General features: G+C 36.4%; 1 protein-coding gene across 2 annotated transcripts; it reads right to left on the bottom strand.

The window, feature by feature from the left end:
- Positions 1–185: 185 nt before the first annotated feature.
- Positions 186–11,851, bottom strand: LOC107819625 (inositol phosphorylceramide glucuronosyltransferase 1). 2 transcript variants are annotated; one of them, XM_075225588.1, is made up of 11 exons: positions 11,739–11,851; positions 11,139–11,308; positions 9,630–9,750; positions 7,502–7,687; positions 7,086–7,249; positions 5,549–5,656; positions 5,130–5,267; positions 4,940–5,047; positions 4,418–4,685; positions 4,209–4,332; positions 186–615 (listed from the first exon to the last, which is right to left on the bottom strand). In XM_075225588.1, the coding sequence occupies exons 2-11, from the start codon at positions 11,190–11,192 to the stop codon at positions 477–479; spliced, it is 1,410 nt and encodes a 469-aa protein (XP_075081689.1). In that variant the 5' UTR covers positions 11,193–11,308; positions 11,739–11,851; the 3' UTR covers positions 186–476. The 2 variants fall into 2 exon arrangements, with proteins under 2 accessions (XP_075081689.1, XP_016501242.1); XM_016645756.2 differs by lacking the exon at positions 11,739–11,851 and having other exon boundaries at positions 11,139–11,652.
- Positions 11,852–24,652: the final 12,801 nt, after the last annotated feature.

Genomic DNA, 24,652 nt, shown 5'->3' with positions numbered 1-24,652 from the left:
CATTACTAGGAAGCTTTACGTTCTTGGCAGAGCTTCAATGCACAAAGCCTGCCAAACCTAAGAAAAGAAATAGCCCAATGCACTGGCTATAAGGGCTTGAGAAAGAATCGCACCATATTTACATTTATGCAAGTGGTTGTTTTGATGGTTTGAACCCCATGACATTCTAATCATACATCGACAACTTTTATCTTTGCGCCAAGGCTCCCCTTTAAGGGGAACTTACACACACTTTCAAATTACTTGGATATTAAAACCTAACATTAGATACTCTGACATTTGTTAGATTATAAGATTCATATACAGGCAGACACTTTACAAAGAATTACACCACAACCTTTCTAAGATAAGCAAATGTGAGACCGAAAAAGACCTGTGTATTCACACGTTAAGTTACCAGGAAGAATATGTCGAAATGAATTACAAGTGCAAGAAAGAGCTTGCATGTAGTTGGCTGCTACCTGAATATGCCACAATCAGCACAAGAAACATATACTCCTCCTTTGTGTGCCCCCTTCTTCAAAGCCACTCATAAATGATCTAATCGATAGATGCTCCGAAGCATATGTCATGAAGGATGCTAAAACAAGGCCTCCTACAACCATCAATCCTAATCTGCAACAACATAAACACAGTATAAAAGATAAAACTTTTAAGTTTTTCAAGTGCCAGACGACACATGTACTGAAAAGTTGAAAGGCATATGGTATTATCAACTGAGAGAGAACAAATCCAGTGAGAAGTTAAGAATGCACTAGAAGACCATCTGTGTGAAGCCATATGGTTGTAGACAGTAGTTTATATGTGACAGCAGCATTTTAGAGTCGCATGCTTTGAAGGCTTTTACTGTTAACACATCCGGAAATGACTGCATAAAGTTTAACCAAAATGGTTACAACCTTGAACCTTCTCCTAGGCTACTTAACAAATGATCAGATCTACTCTAAATATTTTTCTTTTGGGGCATAAATGACCTATTCTAAAATATCTAATTACATCTTTTATTCAATGTGCTCTCACCCAATGGTCTCAAAAGGATCCCCTTGGAAAGATTTGGCTAAATACATAGACGACTCCTCAAACTTGCCAAAAAATTTCATACACCTCAACTAAAGCTGTCACCTACCGAACACCTGGTCTATACTTTGTGCATATTAGACATCTAACAGACAATCTCTCACAAGAACGAAGTGCGTGACTCCCAAACGCTATGACATGGCCAGAAAAAAAAAGGACCAGTATGCGACACATGGAAGATTTAAAAAGTAAAACCTCTCTCATCTACAACTTTTTTTTTCCAATTCTCTCACACATCTGCGTCGTCTTCTTCGACTCCCCGCCAACCCCCACCCCACCCCAAAAAAAAGTCCTTTCTTCAAATCCCCACGACACCATTTTTCACTGTCAAAACAGTTTTCACCAATTTTTTTTTTTTTGGTAATTAAAATTTTATTAACCACCAAATTTGAAATTACAGACCATAGCTGAAGCTATCACAGCCAGCTATCCATAAGTAAACATCTAGCTGACAAAACCACTATGCCTTTACCTTAAAGATTTGAAGCACGCCTCCTAGGGAGGATCTCTTCCATCTCTCAGGCAAGTTACAGAAAAACAAAAAAACACCTAATCTATCACTAAAAGGAGCTAAAAATACCATGACTGAACAAGTTTCCTAATCTCTGTGGATGCTCTAACATTACATATATAAGCAATATTCCTAGCAATCCTATCCACATTTGTACCATTTTTTTCAAATATCCTCTAGTTTCTTTCCCTCCAAACAGCATGACTGACTTCTGCGTAGACCATTCTAAAGAGTTGTGCTGATCGTGATTTGCCTTTAGCATTTTTAACAGCCCACTGTAACTGTTGAACCCACGTAGCTGCTAAAATTTGTCTCCTCATCCATTGAAGGACTCTGCTCCATAATCTTTTAGTAAAATCACAGTCCACATACAAGTGATCTCTAGTTTCATTTTGGCATTGGCAGTAGGGGTGGGCATTCGGTCGATTCGGTTCGGTTTGAAGAAATTCGGTTCGGTTATTCGGTTTTGTAAAAGTGGTAACCGAAACCGAACTGAAATAAGTTCGGTTCAGTTCGGTTTTTCTAATTTCGGTTCGGTTTTCGGTTTGAACATTATCATATTGGACTCCTTCTATGTAATAATACGACCAACGAATTAGTTGATTTTTTCCAAAACTTCGAAATTGTTGGAAATATTGTGTTTATAGAAAGAAAAAAATAGACTAAACTTTGCACACTATTATGGATCATAAAATTCAAACATAGTGTAAATTACAACTCTGTGTGAAATTCTCCCGGTATCTGTCATATATGCTATGGAAGTTTTAATAGACTGAAAGTCTTTAAGATTGGAAAGTTGATGGACTTACTTAATTGGGTTGAGTCTTTGATAGATTGGACCCAATAGTATTAATTTATTACCTATGGGCTTAGCCTATATATAACTTAAAGAACATATATGCTAATAATTCGGTTTTTCGGTTAACCGAACTAAAAAACTTAATAACCGAATACCAAACCGAAAAACTGAAATTTTAAAATTTTAAACCGAAACCGACCGACCGAACCGAATAACCGAAACCAAAATAAAAAAAATTCGGTTCGGTCGGTTTATTCGGTTCCGACCGAAATACGCCCACCCCTAATTGGCAGAGCGTGCATAAAGGATCCAACTAAACTCCCCATCTAACTAGTCTGCCTATGGTAGGTAACCTGCCCTACAAATGCAACCACATAGTGAACTTTGCTTTGGGTCTTGCTTCATTTTTAAACATGAGACATTTCCAAGGTACTCTAGGCTCATCTCCCAGTAGTTGAAGATAGATTTGCCTGATCAAGCTCTTACCCTCTTTCGGTGTAACATGAACCTGCTTCCACATTTCTCTAGCTTCCATAATTTTTCCCACCATCCAAGACGCTTGTTGTGGTACACATACATTGTCCAAGTCATGCCCTCTTATATAGTATGTATGAATCCACCTGATCCAAAGTTTGTCCTTTTTATGAGCCAAGTCCCCATAGGTTTTTGTGATAGCTGCTCTATTTCACAACAACAAATTAGTGAGATTTAAGCCCCCTATGGATTTAGGTGCACACATCTTATCCCAGGCTAGCTGTCCTCTCTTAATAATTGTGTTAACTCCAGACCATATGTAACTCCTACAGTAAGAATCAATTGTCTTCACTACCTTCACAGGCAAAATAGTTTTCACCAATTTTAACACCCCAAATATTCGCCCCACCATTCACGCCACAACATAGATTCATCAACAGCAGACCAATGACGTCCTTAACTCCCCTGTTCTCTCTTCTGCAATTTGAAAGGCTATCAAGCATACCAGTACTGCAGAAAATGGCTAGCTGCGGAAGCAAGCTGTCGGTGAAATTCCAGAAAATTTATGACTTTTTTGAGGATTGCCTTTCACCAAACTTATGAAAAGGTTTGTACCATTGCTCTTCGAAGTAAGAAAAATCCTATGAAGATGGACCACGGGTGTTGGTTGAGAGAAGAGACGGAGGACTGTAATGGCGTGAATTAAAAAAGGTCGAGGGTGGGGTGAGTGGCAGTGGTGGCGTGAGAGAGCATGAAGAGGGATTTGATGGTGCCAGAGGTGGCAGGGAGAGAGAAGGAAAGGGAAGGTAGGATATGGTCGCAGGGAGAGAGAAGAGGGAGGAAGAAAAAAAAACATAAAAACTAAAATTGTGGCCTCCACGAGCTCAAAATTGGTGTTCTACACGCACTATGCCATGTCAACATTATGTATCTAATATGCACAGTTTTGGGTATAGATCGGTACTCAATAGGTTACACATTTAGTTAAAGTGTCAAAATGAAAATTGTTGGCAAGTTTGAGGGCCATTGATGTATTCAACCAAATGATTTTGTTCCTTTTCATATTAAATGCATTTAAACGGATGATGTTGCAATGGACTTTAGCATCTCATATATAAATACAAATTTCAAACCTATATCTTCAGACAATAACTCAGTGAACATATTCAAATTTGTTGTCAAAATAATGTTCCAGGGCAAGTAAACGCCAAATAGCATATTAGCTAATATTATATCGAATATAACTTATATATATATATATATATATATATATATATATATACACACACACACACACATAACTATTATAAATAACTTGAAGTGCAGAAGTAATTATATTAAAAGTACCTCAAAAACAAAGCAGTGATTCCGAAAATACTAGGCAATGCAGGGGCTAAAATTGCAAGAGATGCCATCCCTAACCCATAGTAGCACGCGGCAATGTCACAACATGATTGCTGCACCTGATGACCTACAAGGCAACAAAACACCAAGTACGGTGAAACAATGCACCTTAAATTAAGTAAAATGAAAACTACTTACTTATGTCAACCAACCTTTTCCAGACTCATGGTCCAAAGATGCAGGATGAGCCTGAAATTGTCGCGCACGATTTGCCACAGCCTTTCCCCATTGATAAATTAAGTGCAAATAACTCCCGAACAAGAGGAAGAAAAGTGTAAATGTCCACTCATACATTAGGAGGAGACCAGTCCACGGCATTACTTGGCGTGGGATAATTACAAGTGAAAGCCCAAGGGACGCCAGAACAGCAGCAAAACAGACACATACAGATATCCCACCCAGAAAAGCAGGCACCTTCGGCTGCATACAATTTGTGAACTTGTTTCATTATCATTTAGGAACAAGCAATATAAGCTAATCATAAATTGAGAAAACATTAGAAATAGGAGTAAGAACTTCAACTATGTCATGCTTGATATATAATTGAAAGCCATTCTGCAAGACATAAGACATGGCAATTCATTATTTTGCCAATCTCGTACAGATTAGTGAAACGAAAAGAGCAAGAAAAACCAGGATGTCACAACTCTACAATCGATAAGGAGCAAAGATACCTGCTGAGGGGAAACAATGGTGGATGAAGGAACGGAAGAATAAGGTAGGACACCTCTAGCTCTGACCTTGTAGTATAGCTGTCTAACATGGTCACACAATGATCGGGTCTGCAGACAGAAATCTTTTTTCAATATGACAGATACTCAAAATGCTGACAACTATGTAATGACATCATTTTAAATTGCTGACCTTTAAAAATGATCGATAGTAGCAAAATACTATCAGAAGCAACGGAAACAGAAACAAAAATTTGACAAGAAGTTCATCTCTAGGATTTTTGCCCCCTCCAGTTCCAGGTAACGATTCTTGAAGACGAACCCGAACATTCTGTAGCATGAGCAAACATAAGGTCATACAGTTGTTGGAGATAAGTTAAGCAAAATCATCTCTAGCACAACAACATAGAGCGCGCAAGCTCAGCTTTAAGCCGCAAACAGTAAAGTGCATAAAACAGTGTTTATGTTGAGCAAGGAAACAGTGCTATGGACCATGGTATCAGGAAAGTAAAATTTAGGATACAAATGGAGGAAGAAGACAACAATATCGAATCTAAAAAGACTTGCAACAGCTGTGGGCAGTGACTAGAGTACACGGAAGAAGAGAAGTACCTGCCATACGTCAACAGGTTTTAACAGCCAAGATGTCCACCAATCCCATGGTTTAAGTGGTCCCAACGTGTAATGAATAACTCGGAGTTCTTTCTCATCTACCATCCACTACAAAAATATAAAGGAAAAAAGGGTTAGTGCAAGCAAGGAAAAGTTAAAATGCATTTAAAGAAAATCAAGCTCTTGCATCTAAAAAGTTTCTGCTCTAAATTTCTCATTTATTTTCTCATATACCTGTTACCAGTTCTTGCCATTCAATACTCTTTTCTTTGACTGATTTCTTTTCAGACCATGCGCTTATCAAATAACATTTCCCTAAATGGCTATTGTTCAACTTTCTCCAACAACAACAACTATGCCTCAGTCCCAAACAAGTTGGGATCGTATATATGAAATCTCACTAACCATGTTACGCCATTTAAACTCATCTCAGGCCAATATTTTATAAAATAAAAATAAACATAAAAAGTACTAGAAGTTCTTCATATTTTTTACTAGGCTAAATAACTCGTAAAAAAGCATATGAAGTAAAGCAATAATGCTAACATGACTAAAACATCTTCTCAACTAATAGATATCTCCTACATAGATCATTTTCTTCCATTGTGCCCTATCTTTCGCTAAGTCTACACGAGTCCTAAAGAAATTGTAGGTCCTTCGATACAACTTCCCTCCAAGTAATTTTAGGTCTACCTCGTCCCGTTTTAACCTTTTACTCACCATGGTTTCTCACATACGGACTGGTGCATCTAGCGGACAACTTAGGACATGACAATACCATCTCAAGGACCCTCTCTCATTTCATCCTCGATGTGAGCTACTTGAATCTACTCGTGAATGTGGTCATTTCTAATCTTGTTTAGCTTTGTATGACCGCACATCCATTTTAGCATCTACATTACTGCGACACTCATCTTGCGAATGTGTTGGACTTCAGCACTCACTTTTGTGGGCATCTCTCTATGACATAGCACTTCTCCATTTCAACCACCCGAATTTTGATTCTATGTGTAACTTCTTCGCATAATTTCTTGGCGTGGTTCTTCTTTGCAGAAATATGGTTATGTGGATCACTAAGATTGTAGAACTGTTCATACTTGGTAGAATGAAATTAAGCAAACAAAACTGCAGTAGCTTCCAATGAATGAAGCATGATTGACATAACCACAATAAGCCCACAATATTGTAGCCTCTTCAGGATTATTTTCTCACACAATCACGGTAAGCCCACAGAACAATGCAAAGTTGAAACATCACATGTTGCAATTTTCCAATGACTGCTGCAGTATATTACAGTTCTCATGTAAATCAATGTTTTCTGTGTCAAACAGAAACTCCATTTGAAGTCATTGCTTCCAGATCCAAATAATTAAAAAGTCAAAGCACACAACCCGCCCCACCCTCACCCCCTCACCCACAAAAAACCCTCAAAAATATAGAATAAATGTAAAAGAAGAAGAAGAAGAAGAAAACACACACAGACACACACAACAGTCAAAGGATTCAAAAGAGGCAGTCCCTTGATCCTAAAACAAACCTTGTTAGCAAGCATGTAAAGGCCCACATCAGCATTGTAAAGAGTAGAAAGTCTCTCCATTTCAGGGACCTTTCTAGAATTTAAGACATCTGAAGGCTGATTTGGCTCATAAACACGCGCATTAGCAAACCCAACATAGTAGGAGTTCAGAAAACCTTGATCACCTGTCAGCAGGAAAGAATGCATCACTTTTTCACATTCTCAAAATAGGAAGACTTTGATTGTTAGGAGGACTACACAAGATAAGCTCCTAATAAGAGTAAAGAACTTCCACACCTAGACAATAACTTTGTAAGATTATTAGACGACAGAAGATAATCCAAATCCTCCAAAATAAAGATTACATTTGTTTAACTATTAAGGTTGGACAGAGAGTAGATAACCTAAGAATTAAACAGTTAACAGAAATAGCATACCTCCAGTGTAAGAAGGCAGAGTGGTCACCTTGCTCATCATATCCTTAAAAACCTCTTCTGAAGGCTCAATCACCATTACTCCAGAATTTAGTCTCTCAGAATGTTTTAAATTTGCACAAAACTTCCCACATTTAAATAGATCTTCAATGCTCTTTACTACAATAGTATCAGCATCAAGATATACCACTGCCAAAATAAAAGCAGAAATTCCAACATTAAGGACTAGAATTCAGAAAATGTGTCACCTTTACTTTTAAAAAATATGTCATGAATTTATCAACAAAATAGAAAAAAGAAAAAGATGTCATGAAGTTATCACAAAAGAGAAGAAAAAGATGCCATGAAGTGACAACTCTACGTTCCCTACCTTTTGCACCCTACCTTCCCTACATTTTAAAAAATTTGAAATTTCAGACAACCAGTTTGGGTTCATGCCGGGGCGATCTACCACAGAAGCTATCCACCTTATGAGGAGGATGGTGGAACAATACAGGGATAAGAAGAAGGATCTCCACATGGTGTTTATTGATCTAGAGAAAGCGTACGACAGGGTTCCTAGGGAGGTCTTATGGAGCTGCTTAGAGGTTAAAGGGGTCTCGGCAGCCTACATTAGGGTGATTAAAAGACATGTATGATGAAGCTAAGACTCGGGTTAGGACAGTAGGAGGCGACTCCGAGCATTTTCCGGTTGTTACGGGGTTATACCAAGGGTCTGCGTCCAGCCCTTTCCTATTTGCCCTGGTGATGGATGCACTAACTCATCATATTCAAGGAGATGTGCCATGGTGCATGCTATTTGCTGATGACATAGTTCTAATCGATGAGACACGAGGCGGTGTCAACGAGAGGCTAGAGGTTTGGAGACAGGCCCTTGAGTCTAAAGGCTTCAGGTTGAGCAGGACGAAGACGGAATACCTCGAGTGCAAATTTGGGGCTGAACCGACGGAAGCGGGAGTGGAAGTGAGGCTTGACTCTCGAGTCATCCCTAAGAGGAGTAGTTTCAAGTACCTTGGGTCAATTATTCAGGGGATCGGGGAGATCGACGAGGATGTCACACACCGTATAGGGGTGGGGTGGATGAAGTGGAGGTTAGCATCGGGAGTCCTGTGCGACAAGAAAGTGCCAAAGTTACTAAAAGGTAAGTTTTATAAAGCAGTGGTTAGGCCTGCCATGTTGTATGGGACCGAGTGTTGGCCGGTTAAAAACTCACACATCCAGAAGATAAAAGTAGCAGAGATGAGGATGTTGAGGTGGATGTGCGGGCATACAAGGATGGATACGATTAAGAATGAAGATATTCGAGAGAAGGTGGGCGTGGCCCCCATGTAGGACAAAATGCGGGAAGCAAGACTCAGATGATTTGGGCACATTCAGAGGAGGAGCACTGAGGCACCGGTGAGGAGGTGTGAACGACTGGTTGTGGTCGGCACGAGGAGAGGTAGAGGGAGACCTAAGAAATATTGGGGAGAGGTGATCAGGCAGGATATGACGCGACTTAGGATTACTGAGGACATGGCCCTTGACAGGGAATTGTGGAGGTCGAACATTAAGGTTGTAGGCTAGGGGGAAGGTGTGAGTATTTCTACAGCGCACTAAAGTGAAATTAGCCAGTTAGGAGTTAGTCTTAGGATGTTACTGGTCAATTACTGATGTAGGGCTTTATCTGCTGGATATTATTATATTTTCCATCTTTTTTGTACTTCCTATATTTCTTATACTGTTGTTATTTTTATTTTATGTTATGGTATGCTATTTTATTTTGTTTTATGTTATTTTATTATGAATCTATGGATAGTACTAATATATCGTCTCTTGTCGCTTTCTTGAGCCGAGGGTCTCCTGGAAACAGTCTCTCTGCCCCTCGGGGTAGGGGTAAGGTCTGCGTACCTATTACCCTCCCCAGACCCCACTAGTGGGATTATACTGGGTTGTTGTTGTTGGTGTTGGTGTTAGAACTGATCATTTATACCAACTACTATAAATTAAGCGGAAATAGATTGCTATACTGCACAACCACAAATTCACTTGGCCAAGTTTGAAAAGCACGTAAGAAAGTTTTAAATGTAGATCATATCCCTTTCTTCCTTTCTGCCCAAACTTAAAATCAAGCGCTGAGATATGGAATTACCTTTCTTGTACTTGGTCATGTTAAATACTTTTAGCTTTGTGTAGACGCCCCAAAACCTCGTCGGCCTCACTTGATTCGGGTTTGACAATAAACTAATCTTTTCCACAATCCAACCATCAGCCTGCACAGGAAGAAACAAAGGCCAAATCCCTCAATAAAAATATTAAGCCACATCTAGAGATGCCTTAGAATCAGACACAAATTTTAAGATGGAAATCTAGAACAACTGAAAAAACTAACATGGGACAAAATAAGGCAAGCTCAATATAGAATGACAGCCGGAACAACTGAATAGACTATAGGACTTGTTGGGACAAGCTCAAATTCAGTCACTGGTTTGCTTCTTTTTTCTGACTGGAAGGCCTTTTAGCAGCAAAATAGAAGATACATTGCATTTGTAAGTACAGGTTAGAATCTATCTACTAAACTACTAAATAGAAGATACACTAAACTACTACACCTCCCTATCAAACTCAAACTTCTTAAAGCGAACCAGCACAATGACACTTCAATTTAAGACCTTAGTCTTTAACGACTTATTCATACAAAATTATTATTAATCGAGCAGTCATCATTACCTCAACTCCAAATTATTTAGAGGCGGCCATATGTATCATTTGTATTCATTTCATACCATTAATAAGTATATGTGGTTGCAGGGGCAAATCCACTACTTTTGACTCTGACTTTTATATGTGCATGAGGAAATTCATTAGAATTAGTACATATCGAGAGAATCCAAGTACAAGAAATCTTTGCCTCCTGAAGACAGTAAGAACTCCAAAACCACTTTCCCTGCTTCCTAAGTCCATCCCTATAAGTGGGCATGCTCCTTTAATTTTCTTATAGCAATAGCAGTGGTGTTCACTCCAACATGCGCGCACCTCGACTAATCTATTGGAAACTACAACCTCCCACCAGCAAAGGTACGGTTAACTCTGTCCACCAAAACTTAGGTGGATGAGAACAATTAACATGGAGTTGACTAACGCCCCAACCTTGATTCCCCAGATTAGCACCCAACTCTTCAACCACTAGACCAGCCTCTTGGCCTTGGGTGCTAGATGGGCATGGTCATTTCAATGCAATAGTTAGAGTACTCATTATAATGACACCATCTTCAAAGTAGTTATCTACCTATTGCAACACTCCTCGACTATCCGACTTGAAAACAATTACTCATTCTGTGCCAATTTATTTGGCAATATTTTCTTATTAGTCCATTTCAAAACGATTGACACATTTCTATTCTGGAAACAATTAACTTTAAATTTTTCATTTATCCTTAATGAAAAGCTTTTATAGTCGTACAAATGTTATAACATATTTAAGAACGACCGTTTCAAAAGTCTGGTTTCTTATTTAAACTTTGTGCTGAGTCTGTCAAACCATACCAAACAAATTGGAACGGAGGGTGTATAAAGCAACTAAAAGTTTGCCTGAATCAAACTACACTATGCAAAAAATGACCAAAATGAAAGTAAATGCTATAGTGTTAAAAATACATACTCGAAGGAGGTCATTAGCGTATTGAGAAACTCCATCAGAGACCAAAACAACCATATCTTTAGTGGACCCACTTTCCCTTATTGACTTTCCAAGCACTCTAACACCCAACAAGAACTCATCTCCGTACAGAAGAGTGACGTAAGCTTCTTCAGTTGATTGAGATTTGGAAGCTCCGATTACCCAATAATTACATGACAAAAACATTATTAAGGAGATAATCCATAATCTTAACAATATTGGTTTCATCCTAATCTTTCAGCAGAATTCAGAAACTTGAATTTCGAAGGTGAAAAGGGATCTAGGGAGAAACGTGGGGTTACTGGAAATGGTATTAGAATAATGAAATGAAACGTTTATATTACGAATTGGGGATTATTTAGTGTATTCGCTGTTCTTGTGACTTCCCTCCTGGTATTCGTTGTCATCTCCTAAGCTGTCTTTCTGGAAAGTGTGAATTTTCAAAACTTCTCCAGTTGATGTTATTTCCTTTTGTGAGTTTAAGTGTATAAATTTATAAACTCGGGTAAATCTCTCTATAAGTATTAATAATCCAGAGAAATTAATAATTAAAACTCACCCATAATGAAAAATTATTCTTACCATATTAGTTTGTCTATGGCTTGAATGTTTTCTCGTTTTTTTTTCTTGATGTACCTAAAATAGCGCTAGTATATGTTTTAGATATAGAAAAGACTTAAATGTCACTAAAATTTAGAGAATTTCTAGTACTAAGAAAATTGAGTTTTTATAATATCGGATACAAACAAATTTAAATAAAATAATACTATGAATACTAAGGATTTGAATGGTCGATTCTATCTTACTCGGAATTAAGGTATAATTATTTTTTGTTGTACGTGTAATATGTACCGCCAAAACTTAAAGGTTCTATAGAGCAGTGGTCACACTGATTATATATGTTATATGGGACGGAGTGTTGACCAGTCAAGAACTCTCATGTACAGAAGATGAAGGTGGTTTGAAATGAGAATGTTGAGATAGAAGTGTAGGCATACCAGGTTGGATAAAATTAGAAATGAAGTTATCCGGGATAAGGTTGGCGTGGCCCCTGTAGAGGATAAGATGCGGGAGGCGAGACTTAGATGGTTCGGGCATGTTAAAAAGAGAGGCACCGATGCTCCAGTGAGGAGGTGTGAGAGGCTAGCGTTGGAGGGCCAACAGAGAGGTAGAGGTAGGCCGAAAAAGTATTGGGGTGAGGTGATTATGCGAGATATAGCATTACTCCAACTGACTGAGGACATGACCATAGATAGGAGGTGTGAAGGTTGAGAATAAAGGTAGAGGGTTAGGTTGCCGAGTGTTGTCCTTGTTTGTCACAGTAGCTTTGATACATCTCTTAGTTTCCTTCGGGTTGCTTCTTTTTATTCCTAGATTGTTGTTATTTCTTATTGTTGTTTTGTTTCGGTTTTCTGCTTGCATTACTTAGTGTTAATTTTATATTTTTGCTTTGGTTGTCAGATTAGTTTGCTTGTTATTGTCCCTTCCCTTTTTTCTCCCTGAGCCGAGGGTCTACTGGAAATAATCTCTCTGCCTTTTAAAGGCAGGGGTAAGGTCTGCCTGCACTCTACCCTTCTCAGACCCCATTTATGGGACTATACTAATTTTTTTTTTGTATAATATGATTCACATCCATAATTTCATTTGAATAAGTCATAATGGACGGAAAATATTTGTGAGAATTTAGAATTAGCCTTCCTATTACACTATAGTAGTTAATTAGATATACAACAACAACGATCCAATAAAATTTTATTAGTGAGGTCTGGGGAGGATAGTGTATACGCAGATCTTGTCCCTATCCAAGAGGTTAGATAAGTATAATGTAGGCTTTAGTTTAGTAGTCCAAATTGATATTTCAACTCAAATAAATTTTGCATTTAAACGTGTTTATATTAACTGGGATCATATTGACATGTGAATCTTTGTTTGTAGTAATAATGTATAGGGTTTTATTATTTCGAGTGACAAAATTAAGAACCATGGAGAAATGAGACAAATCACTTGCAAAGGAAGTTAATCCTTTTTCCAATAATAATAAACTAAAGGCAGAAGACTTCATTATTTGGTTCTTTAATTCTAAGTGGTCAAGTTGGAAATTTCTTAAACTGAAAATGCAGCTATTACAGTAAATTCCAGCCACAGCTAACACATTCTTCCTTTTATTTTCACTTTACCTATAGCAGCAGCAAATCTAAAACTAAGACGTGAGTTCTGGATTTAAAAATTTTATATATACCTTAGTAGTTATATTTTGCATATATACATAGAGTGTGACTCTGAAACACTAGGTTCTCTCAAACCCATGCACTAAAAGCTATTTAAATTCAGCTTCACTTTCTTCCTGGGGCGGATCAACCTTATTAGGTAGGGGTGCCACGTCACTGGCATGCTTCGCTAAAATTCTTACTATTTATGTGAGATATTTGTGAAAAATGGGATATATAAAATTGGTGGCACCTCAAATAAGCAAAGTAGACGTGGGTGCATAGCGTCCATTCTAAAGCCTGTTGTTGTCCTCGCGAAAGGAAGTTCGATTCTTTGTAGTAGTATTTTCCCTTCGCTTTGGAATTTTTACATTTCTATGCCATATAGGAAACTATATTACCCTCAATATTTAAGGTTTGATATAATTATATTTAGTATACCTAATTAATATGTATATATCATTAGCGGGTTTTAAGGGTATTAATTACACTCCTAATTTAATGGTACCGTATATTCTATCTAATACCACTCCCCTCCCCATGTTTCTTTCTCCAATTCCCACACCTTCACCTACGTTTTCCTTCCATGCCCACGATTTTAAAATATATATGCAATTTTACCATCTGGGTTGACTTAAATTTTGGATTTTCTCCAGTGATAATCATTGATGTTCAAATCTTTATCTAATTTTTGCTGCTGGGTTATTTTAAAAAAGCGTTTTTTTTTTCCGTATTGACATCGATATATTTTGAAATTGTTTGCAATTTTGGCTGTTGGGTTGTTTTAAAAAATTGTTTTTTTCCACTATGGTTATGATATTCAAATCTTTTCTGCAATTTTAGCTGCAGGAAATTTTGATTCTTTTTCCTCTATTATTATTGATTTTTCAAATGTTTCTGCAATTTTAGCTGCTTGTTGTCTTAACAATTGATTTTTTAACTCGCTGTTTTTATGGAGTTTCAGTTCTTTCTGCAATTTTAGCAGCTAGATCATCTTCTGAAATTCATTTTTACACTATTGCCTCTGATATTCAAGTCTTTTTGTTCTAAAACAATTTTAGCATCTATTTTCTTAAGAATTTCAGTAATATAAGCGGAAAGGAAAAGAGAGCAGCAATTCCATCATTGACAATTATTAAAAAGCTTTGAAGCTTTGAATTCTAATTTGGGTTTTCAAAAATTATTATTTGTTTGGATTGGGTGTGTTATAAATAATTGAGAATATGGTTTGTAGTTTATATCTCAGTTTTGAGGGGGTTTGGTGAAGATTAGACTTGATTTTGGCTGAATTTCAGATTGAAACTCGAAGAAGAAGAAGACATGACATACATTATATTGCATAAATTGTAGAAAAATTGTAGACTGTTGTTTATTTATTTTTCAGCTTTGTGTTTTTGTGTTAAAAGTTTTGATGAGAGCTTGTTATTCCACTTCGTCTGTTTTGGAGCTAACTTGTGCAGAGAAGAGGATGTTTTTTAAGTTATATATATTGCTATACCTTTAAATTCAAGAAGTATGGTTGTATTGTATTTAAAGATTTATAGAAGTTTTAGTCGTTTTTATTTGTGAAAATAAAAAATAAAGCATCTACAATCAGAATACAAATAATCTACAATTTATCTACAAAATATCTACAAAATATCTACAAACTGGGTACATATTTGAACTCGACATGCTTCCCCTGAAATGTATGTTTCACATTTTTGATACATATTTTTGTCCAAAACAGTACTAAATCATCCACTTAAATACAATTCTTATACAATGTTGTTCAATTTTCATACAATATTTAAATAAATAAATAACAGTCTATAATTTTTCTATAATTTACCTATAATTTCTGCAATATAATGCATGTCATGTCTTCTTCTTCTTCTTCGACGAGTTTCAATCCGAAATTCAGCCAAAACCAAGTCTAATCTTCACCAAAACCCCCTCAAAATTGAGATATAAACTCCAAACCATATTCTCAATTATTTGCAACAACACCCAATCCAAACAAATAATGATTTTTGAAAACCCAAATTTCAATTCAAAGCTTTTTAATGACTATCAATGGTGGAATTGCTACTCTCCTTTTTTTTGCTTTATATTATTGAAATTTGGACATAATTACGTTTGATGTAGAATAATTGTAGAAGATTTAATCGTTTTTTATTGGTGAAATCAGAAAAAAGGTTTGAAAAACTGCTTATCGAAAACGAAAACTTTTCTTCAAATCAATGACTGAACCTTTCTTATCGAAAACAGGTTTACTCTTGTCGAGTACTTTCCATGATCCGCCACCTCCAACAATTGACCTTTTGTAGTTCTTACCACGGGTTGATGTTTTCTTTAACGAGTATCGAACATGGCTGAGTAGGAAGAAATTAGCTCCTAATAATTGGTATTTAATGAATAATATAATATTTGTAGAATATCTGTCAACATGATGGGTAAATATGAAATTATGCACATTTTTAATAACAAGATTTTATATATGATATAGTAAGGAAAAAGTCCCTTTTGCTTTTTACTCTTTCTTCCTGATTTTTCTTTTTCCAAATTTTTGAGTTGGGCCCTAAGGCCTCACCCTTTTTCTTTATTTTTTTCTTCGTTTTCTTTTCCTTGTTTCTTCCTTATATTTGCTAATTTCTCTCTTCTTTATTTTTTAAACTTTTGTATGTCAATCCACATTTTGTTTCTACTTTCTATCTTTATGCCTTACCTCATAAGCAACTTTTTTTTATAGTAATTTGAATTGATTTAATTAGCATAGAACTTATTTTATGACAGAATATTAATTTATATATTAGAGTGTAATTTGAACTGTATTTTTTATTGGCTTTTGAAAAACAAAACAACTTGATTAATAGTTGATTATCATAGGTTGAACGTTGAATGTTTTGCTTTAAAAGTAATTGTCATTCAACATTTGAAGAAGTGAACCAAACAAATTATTATAGTAACAAACAATGCAAATTTTTGTATTTATACTCAATGTTTTTATTTTATTTATTAATTATATATACATATCTAGTAAAAAAAATCGGCATAAAATTAAAAATTTTATTGTCAAATACTGATCCCGAAAAAAAATAAAAAATTTCCGGAAAAAGTGAAAAAAAAATTATGGTCAGACGGGCCATTAGTTGTAGCTCGTTTCTTTTTTTGGTAGTACAAGATAAGTTTATTAGACAAATTACTAACTTATTTCTTCTTTAGCATAAGTTGAAGTTTTTCATAGTATTCCTTTAGAGGGAAATTTGTATTGGATCATGAAGGTGGGAATAGAAGGATTTATCGTGAGTTATCCTCCTTTGTTCTACTTTTATTTATTAATGTTTTTTTTTTTTTGCGCAACAGATAACACCAAACAATAAAGTTCCTCATCACCCATAAAAGAGTTCTTAAAGGTCATTGTGCACAGCGGTGGATACCGAATGTTCCCCTAAGGAATTCAAAAAATAAAAATATTAAACACACGAAAAATTAAAAGAATTCAATATATATATATATATATAATTAATGTTATATATGCAGTTTAGTTTTTCGACCCCTAGGTCGGGCCTGATCGTACACATCCCATGGTACTTATATACTCATTGACTAAATTGACTAAAGAGACTAATTAAAGACTCTAATATGCATGTACCAACTCAAAATCCAGTTCATGAATGTTATACCCTTTCATCCACGCACTACCTTACATGCTTTCATGACTTCATCTAAATATGATAACTATTAAAAAAATCAAAAGATCAATATAATAAAAAGTTATATTGATAATTAGCACTTAGATCCTCATGTTGGAATAAATGGCACTTATATAGATTTTAATATAAGGTAGATACACATCTTATTATGATAAAAGTCAAAGGATATAGTGATAATCTGCACATTCATCTCCTTAAATAGTGAAACAAGTAGTAGCAGAACAGTGTGCAAGACTCCAGCAGTCATCACTACTCTGGACTTTAACTTTATATATGTATAATATATACAGTTGAAGAATAAACATGTAAATTAATACTAATTTCGCATCGATTATTCTAAAGTGTTAATCGTATACTTCTCAACCGTTCATGACCTAAATGACCTAAATTCAGGGTTCATATTGTCTTCAAGAAAAAGAAGAAGGAGAAAATAATTTTTGTTGGCTATAGGAGTATTGATCATATGAGAAAGAAATAACTGCACTTTGTGTCTTTCTTATAGAAAGGAGGAGGAGTTATTCATCTGTGTTGGTGGCCGGAAATAGCATAAATCTGATAAAATTAGTTGAATTGTGTAAAAATAAAAATAGCAGATTTATTTTGGTTAAAATAAGATGCAAGTATGCCGTATATTTGAAGTACAAGAGTAAATTTATTTTTCCAATATCTTAGTCTTTGTGATAATTATTACTATCATGCGGAAAAAGGTTTGGAACGGAAAAGGTCAAATATATAAAAGTATAAAAAATAGCCAAAATGATTACTTTTGACATCTTTTTAATTAATTGAATATATATTATAAGTTGATATAACTCTTATATCACGGGCACATTTTGTACTTTGGTGCATGAATGTCAAGATTTTATTCTTTAAAAAAGTGTTTTTATTATCTTGTCTCCACTTTTATAAGATGTGCCAGCAGTGACATCACAAATAAGTATAGTACTAATTTTCAAATGAAATCTCATAAAAGTTTGCTATCTTTTTATCCAAAAGTGTTTTAGGTAAGCTTACTTTGTTGAACTAAATACAGTGTCGGCAAAAGTTCAGATTTGCACAATCTGGAAAATAGTTGTGCTTTCTTAGCTATTCTATAGTCTTACATAGTGCTCTACATGGGACATTTAGTACACAATAAATTCAAAGATTGATAATTGTCCATTGACCTTGATAAGTTGTTCGTCTTTTATTTTGATGATTTGACAAACCTCATAAGAGAACCAGATAAGGAACCTGATACAATTAGTTCTTTTGCGTTCAGAGTAACTAGTCAGATGTCCGGTCTCAATGAAATCAGATAAGGAAACAGTAGAGGAAACAAATATGGATAAGTTGCCCTGGTCTAGCTGCTGCACTGTACCGTCTGGCAAGCTGCTGCACTGTACCGTCTGGCAGCAGTACAACATCACAACTGTAGCTTGCTAAGGCCAAACTAAAGGACATTTTATTGCATCATCCTTGATGACCTCACATACAGATATTATCAACATGAGGCAAGGGATTTTATTGGTCTAACACTTGCAAAAATCCAAAATCATATTCTCTCAAGTTCTAGCCACCACTTCTCTCAAGAACAAAACTACTACAACCTCAAGGACATGACCAGCACCCGACACACTACCCGACCCGAGCGAACCAAACCATGTGATGCACCCAATCATATGCATGAAAACCAATTTAACTGCGGAAGCTCCTTGAAAATCTTATACATTTTCAAGTTAAATGATAAAATATTTTCTAATTCAAAATCACACATGACGCTCTTTCATAATAATAACAATGAGACTAAGTAAAATAAATACACTTTCATGAATGTCGTGTACAACCTCGTTACTACAACCTTTCAAAATATTTATGGAGCCTCTATACCAAAGAATAGAACCAACAGTTGGAGTAATTCCAACAAAATAAAATAAGGAAGAACATGATAGCTACCACGAAATAAAAGTGGTGCTTCATAGTACCTCGGAAGGAGAGTCATCCTAGCTTGACCGCATGCCACATATCATACATCATCCTGAAACATGTAAAGTAAGTAAGGCCCTGGAGGGGGGCCCTAAGGGCTGAGTACACCACATCGGTAATCAATAAGTGTCATAGACTCTCTCTAACTTACGTTCTTGGGACAAACTTTATAAAAAAATAATGCATCAATATTTGATATAAAATGATAAGAAATTTTATCAATACATGACCCTTGTTATTTTAAATAACAACCAAGTGAAATATAACCCACAATATAAATTTTTAAAACATTTATATCAATCCAAGATTTTGGATAAGCCGTACAAAATCATTTTATATGCTTTAAGTCATCGAAATCGCTTTCAGCTCCTTAGGCCGAAACATAAGAAAATCATACTTACCTTTCACTGGGAGTACTATACCATCACCACATAAGAAAATCAACTAGGTTATGTACGTAGCGGCAAGTACCATATACCCTACTTGCTCAGGTCGTCTCATCGTAGTGCCGTACGAATCGACTCAGCCATGCTAATAATAGCACAAAATAGTACTATCTCGGGGGAGAGCACTCTGCCGTAGTCTATACCACAAAGTGGCCATCTACGCCTACACCGGCATGTTTAGTTTCATGACAACGAACACAATATATCCGAAGTCAATCTCGATGAACACGAGTAACTCCCAAAACATTTGATACTTCAAAAATAGATTCATAGCATAGTAACTTCAAATAATCTATTTTTATCAAATCATAGCATTTATAGAAAATCTAAATCATTTGAACAAAAATTAAATAAACAACCTTTTACATGCTAAAGCCTTTAGCAATTTAACATCAATCTTTAAAAGATACCACAAGAGCTATTCTGCACATCAATTTCCAAAAGAAATACTTTCCATGAAAACTTATCTTTAGCACTCAAATATGTTTTGATAAAAACATATAACATTTATCTTGAGTGTCATTTTGCCAACAAGATTTAAAATAAAATTTTACAAAACGGCATGACACTACATATGCAACTGTCACGACCCCAAATACCCGATCGTGATGGTGCCTATCACATTACTAGGCAAGCCAACCCAAACCATTAATCAGTTCGAATTTCTTTTATAAAACCATTTTCTAACACAAGTTTAAATCTCAATTTTTTCATAAGAAATGTATAAAATAGCTGAAATGTGCGGAAATCAATAAAACATTAAACCAACACAACCCAAACATTTGGTGTCACAAGTCTAGAGCCTTTAATATATACAAATCTGACTGTCTGATACAAAACAAGTCTAAAATGCGGAAAAACAAGGATAGAGGAAGAAAGCAGGGCTGCAGACGCTATGCAACTACCTTGCAATCTCCGGCAAACTCTGATAATGCTGAGGACCCTCACTCTGCCGCTCGGGCACCTGGACCTGCACACACGGTGCAGGGAGTAATGTGAGTACACCAACTCAGTAAGTAACTAAAGTAAATAAGGTCTGAAAGCAGTGACGAGCAGTTAAAAATCATATAAAGGAGTAAACAACAGGATAATAAATCACTCTACAGTTTAAAACTAGTTTCGTCATAAAATCTCCAGTTTCATTTGGAATACTTGAAATCATTTACTTAGCAATTCATCAACAGAGGCTTATTTTAAAAACATGAGTGAAAGTAGTGAAAATATCATAAAAGGGCCTCTCGGGCAAGATATCACTCAGAATATGGCCTCTCGGGCAGCCTTTTCATCACTCGTGACTCAGTTCTCGCCACTCAGTACTCACACTCAGCACTCAAGCTCATTAATATCTCATAAAAGTAATAATCATAGTAACCGCTGCGGCGTGCAGCCCGATCCATATAAGTATCGTTGCGGCGTGCAGCCCGATCCATAATACATATATATATAAATATCCTTACTATTAGGTTTTCAACCCCCTCTCAGTCATTAACCTCACAACCACTCGGACATAGCAGTAGGAATCAGGGAACTCAGTCCGAACAGTTCTCACATTTAAGAAGTATAGTGATAAACCAGTTTTAAACAATAAACAGGTAAAATATGACTGAGGATATGCTTTCAAATAAGTAGAGTGAGGAAAAACAGTAAAAATGCCCCTAAGGGTCTCAACAGGTCGGCATCGGGCCCCAAACATGGCATACAACCCATAATATAGTGTAAATGTCTAAAATACGGAATATCATAAGATTTCAAATCAAATACGTGGCTTAATAGTCCCTACGGGATGGACCAAGTCACAATACCTATCGGTGCACGCCCACACACTCGTCACCTAGCATATGCGTCACCGTATTTATCAAAACAATTTGAAATACCGAGGTTTGTACCCTCAGTTCCAGATTTACAATAGTTACTTACCTCAAACCGGAGAAAATACTACTCCGCGATGCCTTTTCCCCTCAAATCGGCCTCCACTCGCGTCGAATCTATCCAAAATCAGAATCACGACGTCAAAATATGCTAAGGGAACGAAGCCCAAGCGAAAATAATCTAATTATACCAAAATCTTGAAATTGGCCAAACTCGAACCCCTGGACCACATCTCGAAACTCGATAAAAATCACATCAACGGAATCCTTATCCTTCCACGAGTCCATACATACCAAGAACACTGAAATCGGAGTCCAAATGATCCCACAAATTTCTATTTTAAAGTCTTTTAATCTCAAGCCCTAATCCCCCAATTTTTCTTCCTTAATCTCCAGTAATACTATGATTAAACAATGGAAAAATGATCATAAACCCAAATAATGAAGCTTAGGGAACTTACCCAACTGATTCCCTTCGATCTTCCCTTGAAATCACTGCCCTAGCTCGTTTCCCGTCTTCAAAAATAGAGAACTTAGCAAAATTTTGTGAAGGAAACAATATATACCTTCTAACCTAGGTATTACGCACCTGCGGCCCAGATACCGCTTCTGTGGTACCGCATTTGCGGTCAATGAGCCGCTTCTGCGGCTTTCACTTAAAAGTTCAAAATCGCATATGCGACCAAGTAGCCGCACCTACGCCATCGCAGGTGCGTTCAGCACACCGCATTTGCGGCTCTTGACCTTCTCCTCCTTGAACTCTTCTGTGGTCCTTTCATCGCATCTACGGCATCCCACCTGCGGTCCCCAATCCGCAGGTGCGGAAATACCAGAAGCAGAAAATCTACAGTTTCACCAAAAATCTCAAACTCTCCGTCAACCATCCGAAATCTCCCAGAGGCCCCCGGGACTTCAACCAGAAGCACCAACATATCCCAAAACCTTATTCAAACTTATACCAATGTTCAAAATACCTCAAACAACACCGAATCAACCAAAACACATCGGATTCAAGCCTAAATTTCCAAAATCTTCTAAATTACGCTTTTGATCAAAAACTCAACCAAACCACATCCGAATGACCTGAAATTTTAACACACACATCCCAAATGACACAACAGAACTACTGCAACTCTCGAAATTCCATTCCGACCCCTATATCAAAATCTCACCTATTAACCGGAAATCTCCAAAAATCCAATTTTGCCAATTCAAGCCTATATCTACTCCGGACCTCCAAAACTCATTCCGATCACGCCTCTATGTCCCAAATCACCTTCCGGAGCTAACCGAACAGTAGGAACTCACATCCAAGCCCTCTAATACATAAGTCAACATCTAGTTGACTTTTCCAAATTAAGCTTCCTCAAAAGAGACTAAGTGTATCAAACCTTACCAAATCCTTTCCGAACCCAAACCAATCAACCCGATCACATATAGAACCAATAGACAAAGCAATAAGAAGTAGAAATGGGGAGAACGGAGCGGTAACTCATGAGACGACTTGCCGGGTCATCACAACAACATAATATTTAGTACATGGAGACACCCGTACTTGTTTGTCCCCACAAGAACGAAAGCACATTTTCAAACAACTTAAGTATTAAGTTGAAACTTGCTTTTAGTGAAAGTCCCTTAAGAAGAGTAAGTTTTAATCAACTTACCTCGATTTCACTTTATTAATATTCATAAGCTTTCAATCGTCTTCCATCATTCCAATGTTGATTAAAAAGCTCAACCTCACCAACAAGTCGATATCTACAATTAGATATCCTAATTACATCAAAATATGACCTAAGATATTAATCAATATCCATATATGGCTCACAAATTGGCTACAAGCCTCCAACAACTCAAATCGCCAAATAGATTTACAAGCTAGACCATTCAACTTCATCCTTATATTTTAATACCCATTCAAAGTCATTAATGATACTACATCAATTGTCCAATGCCACCAAGTTAATACTCATCATCTTCCATAATCAAAACTTGCACAATATACAATTCGGATGATTACTTAGTTGATCACTTCCATCTTTTCCTAACAAATAATTCCATATATTCTTTGTATTTAATCAATTTCAACACAAAGATTCACCATTCATCTTCTCTCTTATTTTCTCAAAAGTACTATTCATGCCATGAATTAGAGTTTTATAATCCAATCTTTCAACCAATAAAACTTGTAACAAATACTTCAAATACTTCTAACTACTCATAATAAACGAGTTTGAAGCGTTGAATTTACCTCTAGTAGATCAATCTTGAAAAAATCACAACTTTGGTAATTTTTGTGTTCTTGAGGATTTGATGATGAAATCTAGAATTTGGATGTTAGAATGATGTTAGAACTCATGTATATTGAGTAAGAATCAACCCACAACAACATTAACAACTTACCTTGGTCGATTGGACTTGATTTGAGCTTAAAATTGCCCCTTCACCTCAAGAACCCTAACCCCCAATAGTCAAAATACTCTCTTCCCCAACTTGGTATTTATAGGCCCAAATTTCTGGGCTTCGGACGTGGCCTTGGACTCTATGGCAGCACTTCACTGCCAGTCATTCTTTCGGACACGACCTCAGATACTTCGCATCCGCAGGCTCCTCCGGCAGCCTTTGATAATTTGGTCATAACATTTTGTAGGAATGTCCAAATGAAAAACGATTTGAAGCGTTAGAAACTAGACTGAAATATCTTTCATTTGATAGATTGTCCATCACATAACTCCTTATACATATGTAGATATGCTCATCGAAGTTTAGGTCTTGTGCGTGCTCATTTGGAACTTTAGTCTACCATGTAATTTCATCTTAATTTGCCCCAAGGGCTCTCCTTATGACCTATATCACTTCAAATACACCTCGCGCAGTTATTATCATATCCAATTAATATTCATCATATTAATAATCCTCGTCTGCATACAAAATAATGTAATTAGCACATTTCAACTTTCTTAATAGCGCTTAAGTACTTCGATTTTTTTTTCCGGGGTGCTACATTCTCCCCCTTTTAAGAACATTCATCCTCGAATGTTTTACAAGCCACTTCTAAGAATAGAGTTGTCACACCTCCTTTTCGCCCGCGCCACCGCAAAGGGGCGCAGAAGGGAGTTTTTTCCAATTAAAGGACAATCGAAACGGGATTTATTATTTAATTTAGAGTCTCCACTTGGGAGATTTATGGTGTCCCAAGTCACCGGGTGAATCCCGAATCGAGGAAAAGATTAACTCTGTTTAACAGTCTGCGCACCAGAAATCCGGATAAGGAATTCTATTAACCCGGAAGAAGGTGTTAGGCATTCCCGAGTT

Source organism: Nicotiana tabacum, chromosome 11 (assembly GCF_000715075.1).
Source record: "Nicotiana tabacum cultivar K326 chromosome 11, ASM71507v2, whole genome shotgun sequence".
NCBI classification, from domain to species: domain Eukaryota; kingdom Viridiplantae; phylum Streptophyta; class Magnoliopsida; order Solanales; family Solanaceae; genus Nicotiana; species Nicotiana tabacum.
Note: the sequence above shows the minus strand (reverse complement) of the source record. Positions and strands in the feature narration are given on the sequence as shown.